The sequence below is a fragment of the Tetrao urogallus genome (assembly GCF_951394365.1).
Source record: "Tetrao urogallus genome assembly, chromosome: 7".
NCBI classification, from domain to species: domain Eukaryota; kingdom Metazoa; phylum Chordata; class Aves; order Galliformes; family Phasianidae; genus Tetrao; species Tetrao urogallus.
In genome coordinates this window covers 31,251,448-31,266,527 of record NC_136820.1, presented here as the reverse complement: position 1 = coordinate 31,266,527, position 15,080 = coordinate 31,251,448, and the positions used below count along the sequence as shown (strand labels likewise).

Sequence of the window (15,080 nt, the reverse complement as noted above, 5' to 3'; positions counted from 1 at the left end):
TTAAAAATTAAATCCACTGAGGAATACAGATTTTTAACTGCTTTCAAAGAACTTTGTATCTCGTGTTGCCATAGAAATGGCAGCTACCAAACCAGCTTTACACCATATACAGTGTCTACATAATAGGTGCAGATATAATTACAGAGTGGTAGAGAGAGCTTAGCAGCGAAAGGAAAAGCAGCTTTTCCCCAGTGCTTCACAGCATTGCTCACTGAGGTATGTTCTCACTGGGCCTTTTGGAGAGGTGCAGCACAACAGAGGAGGCGGTTGAGTTTGTTTGTTGATGCGTACATTGTTTTTAAATGAATGTTGTGTTTTTAAATGTACAAGTGATGTGAAGGGATTATTTGATCCTCTTCCCACCTCTTGTGCAGTCTGAGTTGTGTGAGTGGTGGCAGAGCAGACATGGTATGGCATTTTGTGGTGATGAAGCAGACGGTGGTGCCAAAATTTGGTATGTGCAAATAATCAACCTCTGTGTTGTCAAGGAAATAAAACTTGAAGCATTGCTTCTGGGAACAGGTTTTAATGGTGGATGTTGTATCATACAGATAGCTCTGTAGCTCCACCTATAGAAGTCATGCAGTAGAGGTGGGACAAGATAGACATCAGAATTCATTTAGTGGAGAACAGCAATTGCACAAGTAAGCAATTTTGAGCTAGAGAGGAATTGAAATAGTGGCAGGAGTGCAGAGCAGGAGGGAACATCAGGAGAGAAGTGTCTCAGTGGGACTGGAAGAAGCTGAGGAAGACGTGGGGCAGCCCTCCTCTGCAGCCTAGGGATGGCAAATCAAATCTCAAGGTGCTTCTGCTTCCACTGCCAGCCTGAAAATGTGAGTGTGGTGTGTGGCTGAGTGAAAGAAAAGGCATGTACTGTTTTGAATTGACTCATCCTTAGTTATTGCTTTAGTAATTTTGTCAGTAGCTGACTGAAAGTGATTAATAATGTGAGAAAGTGAGAATTAAAGGCAGTGTCTTTCAGGTACTGTATTGGCCTAGGATGGTGGTCTGGCAAACATGACCAAGCTTTCCCTTTTGGAATACAATTACTAAGCAATAATAATGTATGGAAGTATTTTATTTAACAAGTCACTTCTGTTCTGGCATTCTGGAAGGAAATATCGAGAGGACCAAAGCACTTCAAGCAGTTCTTGAAGTGAGAGTGCAGTGTACCTGCCTTCTCCCCTGACACAATAAAATTACTAGATAATGAAAACTGCGTGTTCTTTTGTTAAATACTTGACAGGTGATTTAATGCAAAAATGAGTAGAGGTTGCAAAAATTACAAAGCTTCACAGCCATTAGTTAACAAATCGAACTGTTAGGCTTTGCAAAAATCTTCCAGATATGTTGGAAGTGTGTTTTCTTTACACCAAATAAAGATGGTGCTGCTAAATCAATAGCAGAACTGAGCCATGGAAGGCTTGAGTTACAAATTCTGTAGCAGTGGAAGAATAACGAAGGCATGAGCTTAGAGCAGGGACATTTATTTTTTGATGTTGCCTAGCAACTCCAAAAACAAAATTGTAATATTAACTGAAATACTAAGAATTTTTAAGCTCATATGTATTGGGGGGAGGGAGAGGAGGAGAGTAATCTCTGCCAATATTCAAGAATGACATTTTCAGCCCATTTCCTTGATTTTTAGCTTCTTAAAAGAACAAAAGTAAAACCAAACAACTCCATCCTTTTGTAGTTAAACTTGCTATGCAGATGCAGACTAGAGGTGATCTTCTGCCAGAAAAAGAAACACGATAAGCAGCTTTCAACTTGTAGAATGAAAAGCTACAATTTATGAATGTCAGAACATACTTCAAGAATTTGTTTTCACAAACTTGACCTTAATTAACTCTCCATAATAACATTGCCGTTGGAAGCGTCTAAATCAATTACTTCTAGAAACACTGGTAGTGTGTTCTGAATATCCTTTGCAGTCCCACAGACAGTCTGATAATAACCTGGTTCATTCCTTTTGACACATACACCTCCCTTTCACCATGAATCTTTGCTTAAGGAGGGCGTTTCTACCAGACAGCACAGACATCACAGAGGGGATCCATGCTGAAAGAAAAACATTTCTCATTAGAAAATGTTTAAAACATCTATACTATTAAATAGAACTGTTAAAAGCATCTGTGTTTTTTTTCCAAGAATCTTTTATCCGTGGAAGATAATCTTTTGAATAAAAATAAATTTATATAATGGGATTATACTTAATTTGCTCTCCAGCTAATTAAATCCTCTGATTTGTCAGACCTCTTGGAAGGAAATAATTTGTGCTGTAAGTGGCGCAGTTTGGGTTCCCTGCTTGATACCTTTTGGTGTTTAAAAGCAGCAAAGTAAAAAGCTAACAGTATTCTGTCAGTGGAAATGCTCCTAGCAAATGCTCACATGGAAAAGTAATTTATGGAGAAGAAACCATAGCTACCATAAATTGAAAGACTGGTGGTGTTCCGACTTTATGACTGTCCTTAGGAGGAACTGCTGACTACAGCACTCTGCCATTTACCAGAATCATTTTGATCACTGATAGGAAGAGTACACAGTCAAAGTAAGGAGAAGTCAGCAGTAACGATCTGGAAGGCTCTGATTCGCTCAGCTTAGTAAGGTCAGTGCGAAGCAAGCAATGCTGCACATTCCCCCAGAGGGCTGAGTTCTGTGCTCAGATGCCAGTGTGCAAACTCCCATTGAAGTCAGCACACAGGGCTAAGAGGGGCATTTGTCTCCTTTATTCTTGACTTTAATGGGAATCACATGTGTCTCTCTAGAGCAGATGGCCGTGTGTGGCAGTTCTGCCTGCATTAAGCACAGTCCTGCCTCACGTAAGCCATTAGGAAGTTTGCCATTTACTTGAGATGGAGCAGCGTGTGATTATCTGTGTGCACGGTCACACACATGGAAGCCAGAGTTTCCATGGATTTCACTACAGATTAATGTAAAATAATAGGGTCGAGCTTTAAATCTGTGAAAGTAGTGTCTTGTTCGGAGGCATCATGCATCTAGACTACAAAAGCAGACCCATTCGTGCTGTCAGGAGCCAGCAAGCTGTCACACTGAATAGAGTCTTTGAAGACAATAGGACATCTCTTTTCTGGGCGGACTGGACGTACGTGCAGTGACCTGATTGAGTAAAGAAATAGTCCAGAAGAGCTTTTCTGTAAAGGATTTTCTGCAATAGCTGCCTGTCTGGGGCAGGCTGTGCTGTTTTTCAATCTTATTTGGAAGTAAGCTAAATTAAATTGCAGAAAGACATTTTTTAGTGCAGAATGTTTGTTAAAATGCAGATCTAATATAAAACCTTTTGATGATGAAGTTATTCTGGATAGGAATCTCTTGCTCCCATTGGAAAGTGGTCTGAGCCAAACAGAAGAATCAAAGTTGCTGCAAAGTAATACTTCTCTCTAGCAGAACCTATTTCTGCTGTTCTGCTGAAATCTTCAACCTGTCTCTGATATTTGGGTATTTTTTCAGCCAGAAGAATATCAGCTTTATTTGATTTTTTATTTTTTTTTATTTGTTTTTCTCTTAAAGTCCTCTCATTTTTTATATTCTTGGTAGTACTGATGATGGTTAATGATGCCTGGAAAAGAAAAGGCTCTGGGGAGACTTCATTGTGGCCTTCCAATAGAGAGCATATAAACAGGAGGGGAACAACTGCTTATGAGGGTGGACAGTGATAGGACAAGGGGGAATGGTTTTAACTGAGAGAGGGGAGGTTTAGGTCAGATATTAGGAGGAAGTTTTTCACCCAGAGGGTGGTGAGGCACTGGAACAGGTTGCCCAAGGAGGCTGTGGATGCCCCATCCCTGCAGGCATTCAAGGCCAGGCTGGATGTGGCTCTGGGCGGCCTGGTCTGGTGGCTGGCGACCCTGCACATAGCAGGGGGGTTGAAACTAGAGTGACATTGTGGTCCTTTTCAACCCAGCCCATTCTATGATAAATGAATTATGCTATGGTAGTACTTTTCTTGCCTTCATTTTAAGTTAAATGTAGGAAGGAGTGCTGGCAGCTGTTTTAAAAGATTTTTAAGAACAAATTTATTAAATGATAACATGAATTCCAGTGTCAGTAATACTAAATGTAATTTATATGCATATATGTGTGTATATATATATATGTATATATTGTGTGTGTGTGAGGATAGAGTTAAAATCAAAAAACTTAACTTCTCTGTTCTCCCCCTACCATCAGTTTGAGCCAGTAGACAGCTCCCCTGACTTGAGTCCTGGATCAGCATGTTGGCTACTCTGAGCAGTAATAGAGGAAAAAGTGGAAGAGAAATGTAAAAATGATCTATAAGGAGGAATGTGTCTATATATAGAAATTTTCCATGAAGCACCAGACATTCTTTAAGAATTGATGGCAAATTCGCCCAAGGCATGCAGCACTGACAAATCATACTAACGTTGCTCTTTCTGCTCCAAAGATACATTGGTATGTTTTCTTTGGAACTACAGGATCAATCTTGAACAAAGATTATCAGTTCCATTACATTTGTACTGTTTTTTGTTTATAATCACATATTGCTTACTACTTAACAACTGCTACAAATTGTATTTAACTGAGCAAGCAGTAGAGCTAATCTGTTGTTCTGACTTGTGGGAAAAAAGGAAGTAGATGGTATAGAATGTTTGGAGAATAATGAATTAAAATATCCTAACACTTAGCCATGCAGGGAGATAAGACCTCTCTTCCCTCCTAAATGTTTCTGCTTAACTCTTTGGCAACTGTAGTCCTACCTGTACGGAAGAGATGAATACGGCTCTCTTTGCAAGGCAGATGACGAAATTGTTTACCCGTGTCCCCCAGGCACCCACCCTTGGCATTGTCCTGGTGAAGGAACTTGTGTCAGTGCCACTTAAAAAATAAATCTCTTCTGGCTGTCCTCACATGCTAACCTGTAGGGTATGATCAACAGAAACCTCGTACAACTTTCTGAGGGTATCCAATACTGGATGTATCTCTTAGGATTTTAAAACTTAGTTATGTGTAGCAGAGGGAAGCAACTAGTTTTCTCGCAAGTGCTATAACAACCATTACATTTCCTTGAGTGTATCCAGTGGTTAACAAAAACAAGTGATCTAAGTGAGCAGGAGACAAACATGAAACCCAGCTGACCTTGTGCAGTTGACTTTGTTGTTTGTTTCCATTGCAAATACTGGGATTCCTTTTGTTTCTAAAATATGAGCAATCTGAGCTGCTGCTGCTTGGCAGGATGGCAGCTGAGCCCTGCTCCTTGCGATAAGAGTGCAGCCTGTGATGGCTCCTTGATCGCTGCATTATGCAGGCAGGGAATTACTGAGCAAAAGACTTTTAAAGAGGCATTACAGGGATTCTGTTCGTTGGAACGCTATGTGATGTGAGTAAGGCAAGCTGGACACCAGTTCCCCCTAGTGAAGAAATCGGTAATAGCTTCTGCTGAAAGAGGTAACTGTAAAAAGGGACTACAAAGATAGTGAACTTTGCAGTGCTACATATGCATGTCTTTTCTTTGTGTGTGAATCGGATGGGTTTGGAGACTGTAAAAGAAGTGGAGGTAGCACGATGAGCATCAGCTGGGTCCTTGCATTCTTCTTTTCAGTCAGCACTTTTGAATCTCTTAATGTTTCTTCTGCATAGCTGTGTATTTGAATAGTTGGTGCCTGTTCTGTGTCTGGAGTAGCAGTTTTCTCACTATTTCAGTCTGGATTATTTGGTCCACAGAATTTATGGGGGGGGGAGGGGGGGGAGTTGAAGTTTAGAGACATTTTCTTCCCAAACAGCATTTAAGCACGAGATAGAAGTGACCCTATGGGTTATTTTTCAGCTGTGTTCAGGGCTGTTGGTATGACACATTCTGTAAAAGTGCACTGGTAGAAGATCTGCAGGGAAAGTGGCCATCCAGGAGAAGAACATGAATCTCATGTTCCTAGTTTTTCTATAAAATCCCACAAACAACTGTGGATAGTTCAGTTCTGTTTTTGGTGAAATAACAGCTGCGTCAGGGTGTTCTCATACAATGTTTATGGATGCCATATAAGCAAAACTGCACATAGATTTTGGTCTCTGTGAATCAGCATGACATGTCTTGCATGACTTTCTGGATGAAGTAACAAGTCATTACTACTGTGTACTGACTGAAAATGATACTTGAAAAACAGAAGATTGTCAGTAATTTCTTTGTTCTGCTGGTCACAGATTCAGCTTGGTTTCAAATGCAGAGTCAGTATGTGGCAGTGATGGTCACATAGATCTAGAAATCCTCTTAAATGCATATTTTTCGAACAGCCTTTCACTATATTCAGATGGGTTTAATATTAGCCAAAGATGGCTGTCTTTAAAGGTATACTTATACAGGACAAATCAACAGTGAAGAAGAAATAATAAGAAAAGTCATTCTCACATGTACAGGGTTTGCACAGATGGTAATCCAAGAAATTATTTCCATGGAGGAAATAATCAAGATCTCAGTGGTATTAAAAAAAATATAATTCCTCCATGTGTTTGCATTCACTGCTAGATGTAGAGATGACACACACCTAATGCTTGTGCTCAGTCCTGAGTGACAGTTGATTAAAAAAAAAAACTCAGGAGCTCCAGACAGGAGACTATTTAAAAGAAAGGTGATTGTGAGTGCAAGATGCAGCTCGTCTTTACAGCGAGCATTTGAAGCTGAGTAAGGTAAAGGCACTGCCTTCCCTTCAGACAGCAGTACAGAGCTGATCTACAGAAGTGCTGAGGCATTGGTTCTCTGCATGCAGATTAGCTGTAGTGGTAGTGGCCACCAAAGCATGCAGAGAACCTCCTTATCTCACTTGCATTGATAGCATGAGTGCAGTGCTCACTGCCAGGACTGCAGCTTTAGAAAATGCCTCAGATCTTTCCTGCACTCAGTCCCGTTTTCTTGCAGCTGGGCAAACTTGTCACACATACCCATGTGGGTAGCTTGTCTGTTATTTGCAGTCTGATTCTTTAACTCTCAGCAGTGCACAGCCTTAAGGGATGTTTAATACTGTAGAGCTATAGAGTGTCCAAAGTCAGAAAGGACCCACAAGGATTGAGTCCAACTCCTGGCTCCACACAGAACCATCCAAAATTCCAGCCTAATGACAGAGCACTGTCCAAACACTCCTTAAACTCTGGCGCTTTGGGCAGTGACCACTGCCCTGGGCAGCCTGTGCCAGTGCCCAAAGTGATTCTTTCTCTCATTGCCCCAGAATCAAAAGTCTTAATCAATTACAAGAAGAGATTAACAGCTGATTTTGTCATAAAGTTTTTTGTAGCTCAATTATTGGAACATAATTTATCTTAACTAGTACAGGTCTTCAGTCTGGATTATTTAAGAGTTTTGTTAACTTGAACACACTGCTGTAAAGCTGTCTGCTGACTAAACATCATGATTAATACATTTGCTAATTCTAAAAAATCTATTGTATTTCCTTTGAGAAACGTATTTTAGAAAACTCATCATCCATTACCAAGCAAACAGAATTTTCTGATGTATACATGCTTGGAATGACTAACGTCACCGAGTCAAAGAGATGAAACCTCGTACATATACTGCAAGTGCCATGCATAAGCCTGTTTTCAGTACAAGAAAACTGGCATTTTGGGGAGGAATTTTCTTTTGTCTTTCCGTCTCTTGATCTCTTGCCAGTGCACAAGATAGAAAGGTGGTGTGAAGAACTCATGTGTGGTCTAAGAGTTGTGCTGTCTCTTGGCATAGTTTTTAAATCTGCTGTTCACATATTATCAGCTCCAGGAATATAATTCTTCAAAGAAGTGGAATCTAATAATGATGATATTCCATAACTTCTTTTGGAAACTTCGAATTTTATTTAATTTCAAGTGCTTTTTTGTGTACAGACCTTCTGAAAAGGCCACAGGGAGTCTTCAAGTGCCAGCGGCAGAAAGCTGTGATCTCCAACTAGACAGCAATGCGTGCAATTCCTAAAGCACATCCATAGGTTACCATTTGCTTTTCCTCTTGTTTGCAGAGGAAGGTATGGATACATGTGCAATGCCTTTCTACAACCTTTATATTTACAGGGACGTGGCTGAAGAGTAGTTTGGGACTTGTGCAACAGGAAGGAAATCAGTTGACTTGGACTTACATTGCCCCTCAGCTGGGCTACTGGGTTGCAGCCATGTCACCTACTATCCCAGGTAAGATGGAATTGAATTTCACTGGTATGTCCAACGTTGAGTAATTATTTATTTATATATAACGTTTATATTTTTCAGAATGACCTCATCTGAGATGCCCCAGCTTGATCAATTATGGATTATTAGAAAGCAGAAATCTGAAAGTAAAGGGCTAAAATCTTTTGGGGAATGTGGGGGGCAAACATTGTGCTCCAGAATTGTTTTGAGTATGCTAATCTCTGAATCATTTCAGTGGAAAGCTTTTTAAAGTGTTCCTGCTTTGATGTGTTTGTCACCACTGCCTGGTAGAGCCATTGCTAGAAAACGAGGGGAAGTGCAACATCAGTGCATTGGTGCATCCAGCAGACAGAAAAATAATTGTTATGAAGTTTCTGTACAAAAATTCCCAAATTAATGCGTTCACCCAAAACCAACATCATCCTGGGTCAGAAGTTTACTCTTTGATTGTAATTTTTTTTTAATATACTGGAAATGCTGGTTGCCATGACTTAGGTTTTGCATCACCTTGATGACTAGTTAATTTATACCATGAATAACATGGGGTAGAAGCTGCAGAAAGTGTATTAGCAGAGTGACACTGGTAGATGGGCTTACTAGTAGCCATCTGCAGGCCTCTTTGCATAACGTTAGAACTTTTGAACTGTGTTTTACATGTACTTCTGTGCCCACAGAGATGATTAATGTTGCAGTTTGCTCTTCCCTTTTCCTGTCTGAGGCAGCCTTAAGTTTCTTGCCTTCAGCCTGACAAGTCAGAGATAACTTCTGTATAAATCAATCCAACAAAATACTCTTCTTCTTAGAGATTTTCTGCGTTAGGTCTTCTGGATGAAAGCCAACCAGTAGAAATGAAAACGTTCTTGTCTTGGCTGTGCAAAACTAAATAAACTATATCTAACCAATGAAACAAACTCTGTTTCTAAAATCTGCTTGCATGTTCCATGTAGTCAGTACATGCTATGTAGAGGATTTGGGACTTTTGCTGTGTTATTTAAGATTATATGAAACGAAACTGATGAAATATTCAGCTGATATACTGTAGATCAGAGGTTAGATAGCTTATCCTGATCTGCACTGCACTATCACATTGAATGTAATGGAACTTTGCAAAATAACTGTACATAAAGAAAAGGTAGCTGCTCTGAGCAAATGCCACAGCCTGTAAGGAAGTTACCAGTCATGACATTTGCCCCCTAATTCTTTAGTTAGAAGGCAGCCTGTAACTCATGAGGGAGAAGGCCTACATTTGTCCTTGCAGTTTATCTTGTATGGCAGAATTTCAGCTCATATTCTCCATTTCCTTCTTTCTGACGGTTAGATCAGAGTTCCTAACACTTTGTTCCAATGAAAGCAACGTTTTCATGAAAAATTCAAATGATTTTTCTCTTCTCCCTTTTACTTAATCTCCTGAAGCCCCATTATCAATCAATTATGTAAGGGTAGTAGTAGCATAGCATGTACAAATATTTAGGTTTTCCAACCGTAAGCTAGTCGATGTTCTTTTAATTAGGCTAATGTATTTTCATTTATTTTGTCTCCTTGTTGAATCTGTTTGGATTTCTTATCTGAAAAAATGGACAAAAATGAGGTTTGTGTTCCTAGCAGTGGCTCTACAGACCACTCAAGATCCGCAAATGAGGTTTTAGAAACCTCATGATCTAGAACCTTAATGTTTTTCAGTTTTGCTGTCTTCCACAGTACATGCATGTTACTCTGTCAGCTGGTGCTGTACCTCATTAACAACAGATGGAAATTTGGGCTTTTATTTCAAAATCATGAGGAGGATTTTACAAACCAACAGAGTTACACATGCATAATTGTGAAGAGATGCTGTCCACGCGTGTGCATTTCTTTGTATGCCAGAACGTTTGCTAAGCATTATTGAAACCTGGAGTTACAACACTGGTTTGCAAGTGGCTTGGTTTTTTAAGCTACTGAAGATCCACGTGGCTGGCTTGATCTAGACTAAAGAGCACCAACACATCTTCCAGTGAATCCTGTACTGCAGTGTACATACTCATCAGTGCAAAGCAACACAAACATTGGAGAGAAGTTGTTAGCTACAGTGCTGCTATGTGCATTACAGTGCTGGAAGATGCAGTGATGACTTCTCTCCAGTGATGAGAGCTTTAGTGCACTGTGTCAGCATCAGGACCTGGAAGGCAGCATTCACTGATGCATGCTCCCATTTAAACTAACTGCTTTTCCACAGAATGATCTATTTGGACTTGCAGTCATGAAAACCAGCACACGCTTTCTCCACAACTTGCTCCCTTCTTCAGAGGTGGTCTGCTCAATAGGCACCAGGGCTATGAGCGGCAGTGTTGCTCACTTAGCATACTGATAACCAGGGAAGCTGTCCCTCTCTATTTATATTGTTCCGTTTCTTGTTTGCAGGCTGTTGCGCACCTAAACTCTCTTTTCTGGCCTTCCAGGTCCCGTTGTAACGCACGACATTACCAGCTATCACACCATGTTTCTTTTGGCAATTTTAGGAGGGATGGCTCTCATACTTCTAGTCTTACTGTGTCTCCTTTTGTATTATTGCAGGTAAGATTCACGTCCTGGTTACTTAGGTCATGCTGGAAATTAAGCTCTTTTTGTACTCATTAAATTAAAAGCTTAAACTTTTGTACTTAGAATAAAAAAAGAAAGAAAGCATTTCTGAAAAGGAAAGAAATATTGAAATCAGATTTCATGTGTTCCTGGCTACTTACAGTACTTACAGTCCCTGTCTCTGGTAGCATGGTAGCTAAAGGAATCTGAAAGCTGAATGTGCACATCTATACCTGTGTTTTCTAAAACTTCCTATCCAAAAACAGGTATTGGTCCAAGATCTCTGCAATTGTACCTGTTTTGCACTTGCCAACTGACCTTTTAAAATCAGTCCTGCATTAAAAAGAATGTTCAACTTTTATCAGCAAGTCTATGTTAACGACTGATTTTGTATATGCCTCCTGCAGGCATTTTGCTCCAATTTGTAATTGGTGCTTGAGATGCTTGCAACTGACATAAGTTGCTCTGTAATTTTATCCTTGCTGCTAAGATAAGGTTTTAATTGGTAGGTTAAGTAATAGAAGCTCAGTTCCCCCCATCGCTAATCACTGCCTGAAAGCCTCCCCTTAGCACACACCTGCTGTACTTGTTTCTGCATACAATAGTCCTAACTGTGTAACTCTTTTGTTACTGGCTTTTATAGAAGAAAATGTTTAAGACCTCGTCAGCATCATAAGAAACTGCAACTTCCCACAGCACTGGACACTTCTAAGAAGGATCAAGCAACCTCTATGTCCCATATAAATTTAATATTTTCACGCCGTGAGTCAGAATTTCCTGGCGGGCTCTCTGTTGCTAGCAATGGGCACACTGAAAACTCAGGTGCGAAGGAATTAATCAGTGCTGTCCACATGGAGATGGTGTCACCTAGTGGAGAAGCAGATATGCATACACCTATGCTCAAACACTCCTTCAGTACTTCCCAGGAGTTCAGCTCCAGAGAGGAACTGCTCTCTGACAAGGAGAAAGACAAGAGCAGAATTTCCTTGGATGACCTGACTCCCAGCGGGTCTCTCAGAAAAGACTACCACAAATCAGCAGATAGTTTTCCTTTAAAGACAAGAAAATCTACAGAAACAGCTGAAGGCTATGAGTCCCCCGTCAAAGATGAATATAGGAGAAGTTACAATGCTATGCTATCTCAGCCTTTATTTGAAAAGCAAGAGAGAGAAATTCAAGTATCTATGAACCATATTGCTACTGGAAGTAAATACAATATTCAGGAACAAATATACCCCACACCTTCAGCTCCTGAAAAAGAGCTGCTGGACTGCAGACCTACTGAATGTATGATGTCTCGTTCGGTCGATCACCTTGAAAGACCTACATCTTTCCCTCGACCAGGTCAGTTAATCTGCTGCAATTCTGTTGACCAAGTTAATGACAGTGTTTACAGAAAAGTTTTGCCTGCACTGGTGATCCCAGGTCATTACATGAAATTACCAGAGCACTCTTTCGTTAGCCAGCCGCTGGTTGTCCCCGCTGACCAGCCCATTGATCTAGAAAGACTTCAGGCTGAGCTTCCCAATCCTCATGCACGGCTTTTTCCACACCCCCCACAACAGTTGCAGCCCCAACAGTTGACATCACAAGCAATATCTCAACAACATTTGCAAGATGCAGGTGCGGCTGAGTGGAGTCAACAAAACGCTTCCATGTCTGAATCTATTTCCATTCCCGCCTCACTTAATGACGCATCCCTGGCTCAAATGAACAGCGAAGTGCAGCTTCTTACAGAAAAGGCGTTGATGGAATTAGGAGGAGGAAAGCCATTGCCTCATCCTCGAGCGTGGTTCGTTTCTCTAGATGGACGCTCAAATGCTCACGTTAGACATTCGTACATTGATCTCCAAAGAGCTGGGAGGAATGGGAGTAACGATGCCAGTTTGGACTCTGGCGTCGACATGAACGAACCAAAATCTGCACGAAAGGGAAGAGGAGATCATCTGTCTGCACCACAGAGTCACCCACCAGTGCAAGAGCACCAGCAGAGAGAGCGGAAGGTTTCGGATAGCACAGCTTACACCCAACTTGTGTATTTGGATGATATGGACCAAAGTGGCAGCGAGTGCGGAACGGCGGTTTGTAGCCCTGAGGACAATGCTCTGCGATGCCTACTGGAAGGCACGAGTAAGAGAAGTGGTGTGCAGCTGCCCAGTCTGCAGGAGGAAACAAGAACTGTGGATACCAAACCAGAGCCATTAACTAGTCCTGAGCATGGAACGTCAGGTCAAGATGAGGAGGAGGATGAGGAGGATGAGGAAGATGACCAAGGTGAAGATAAGAAGAGTCCTTGGCAGAAACGAGAGGAAAGACCACTAATGACTTTCAACCTGAAGTAAGCTATTGTGAAAATCCACCATTCAGTGGAGTATAAAATTGCCAAATATTCTTTCTGTGGAAGTGCTTGATTTTTTTTTTTCCCTTTTCTTTTTTTTTTTTTCTTTTTTTTTTTTTTTTTTTTTTTGTGGAGAGAAAAGAGAAAAATAAACTGGTGAGCAACATTTGAAAGAACTTAAACGCATTACTGTGTAAATGTTAGAAAAAGAATTAAAATCATTCCTCTGATTTAGCAGCTGCCTCCGGTGAGATAGCTGAACAAAGAGTGTGATTGTTATTTCATATACTTGATATTGGTCATCCAGGATGTTGAAAATACTGACAAATCGTTTTGGTTGGTTTATGACCTCAATCTCCTTAAGAATAGGAGCTGGTAAAGCTTTTGTTTTGTAGGCTAATTCTATGTTGATAATGCTACTGAAAGTATCTTAAAAACAAGAGTTTGACACATGGTGTCCAAAATTGTGCATTATCTCAATGAAAGGCTATGCATTGCTGCTTTTAGTAATATTTTGCTTATACTATGCTTTTCTTAATTTCACAAGTTGGTTGTAAACATTTTATGTCCTTTATTATAAACTACTCAGCCATTTATTTTAATGTAAAACTGCAGGAAACTTGAGTAGCATCCCTTAGCATTGAAGCCTTTTTATGAAACCAAACTGAACTTTGTGTCGACTAAGATTCCTCCAATTCTGGTCCCATTTACTCAAAGTGCCTTTTTTACAGTAACAATGAACAGTCCCTTCTTTTGCTAACTCCTTTTAATTGACCCTGTTTGGGATTTTATAAACTTCTGAACTTCTACCTTTTATTTTAAGCTGCATGCCAAGAGTCCCTTTTGTGCTGAGCATTTCTCATTTCAGTACAGTGTATTCTGTAGCTATCATGTATATTGTGGATTCTGTTTAGCCAGGGTAGACTTAGAAAACATTTTAAAGGGCCCAGAGTAGCCAAGAAGATAGTTTCATTGACTGTATATATTGTTAGCTTCCTCTGGAATCGTCTGAGCTAATCATGCTCATTAAATGGACCATAGGCCGAGCAAGTGGACTGAATGTGTCTAGAAAACTTTTTGGAAAAAAAAAAAAATGTACTGTCCTAAAGTGCCAGAATTACTCTTCTGTGCTTTCTCCATACAGAGCTGCTTGGTTATCCAAAAATTATAATTGAAAATAAACCGCAAAAAAAAATCTTTGTGGGCTTTTTCCTCTGTTTATGTTCATCACATTATTTTGTATTATTTAATGAGCAAAAGGCTTTGGTTTCTCTTATGCTTATGTGACTTATTAACACTTAAACTTTCTTAAGCAGTTTCCAGTGGGCCTCAGCCAATTCTGAAACGTAGACCTCTTTTCATAAAAGCACCACCCTCCGTCTTGATAAATCCTTCACTACTGCTTAAGTATCAGGGCAGACTTTGGAAGTGAAATCCCGGTGTCACCAGGCTTCTGTGTAGGATCTGCTTCTCGTGGGGCCGGTTTTTGTTCTGAGATTCCTGTGGGTACCTGCATTCACTGGGCACTGCTGACTTTGGCATGAATCGGGTTCAAAGAAGAGAAACTATGTGTGACTTCTACTCATGTGGAGTCCTTCATTTACATTCAGGCATGTTTCATTCCATTATTTTTACTCAGCATTACCAGCAGCCACACTTAATAAAGTTAATTATTATGTAATCTATAAGGTGATTAGAGAAAGTGTTGTATAGTTCCTATTTAATTTTTAATAGTAAGCCTTCACTGTTGGTTTTTTTTTCTCTGTAGATGTCAAAGCCAGTGTAATTTGTAATTTCCAACTTACTGAATGTATTAGTCTGGGAGTCTGGGCTCAACCCAGGAGCTGAATCCAAATTTCATAGGTCCCGGTCCAGCACTCCTCTCCATCCACAAAACTCCATCACCTCTGCTTTGTTTTGGTTCATGTTTGACAGTGGCATATGTCTGAAGGAAATCTAAAATATTTGTATTTGTGGAGTGTGTTAGATATTGAGATCTCTGTAGTGGCAGTGTTACCTTCTGGTGGTTGTGTGCGTTCCAGGT

The 15,080-nt window shown here is 40.3% G+C and overlaps 1 protein-coding gene across 1 annotated transcript in view; it reads left to right on the top strand.

The window, feature by feature from the left end:
• The window catches only part of FAM171A1 (family with sequence similarity 171 member A1), a gene marked incomplete at its 3' end in the record, with an annotated part of 83,202 nt that extends 70,162 nt beyond the window's left edge, over window positions 1–13,040 (top strand). The window contains exons 6-8 of the mRNA XM_079538050.1: window positions 8,029–8,145; window positions 10,578–10,692; window positions 11,342–13,040. Coding sequence (XP_079394176.1) covers window positions 8,029–8,145; window positions 10,578–10,692; window positions 11,342–13,040 — 1,931 coding nt within the window. The remainder of the gene's footprint in view (window positions 1–8,028; window positions 8,146–10,577; window positions 10,693–11,341) is intronic.
• Between the last annotated feature and the right edge of the window lie 2,040 nt (window positions 13,041–15,080).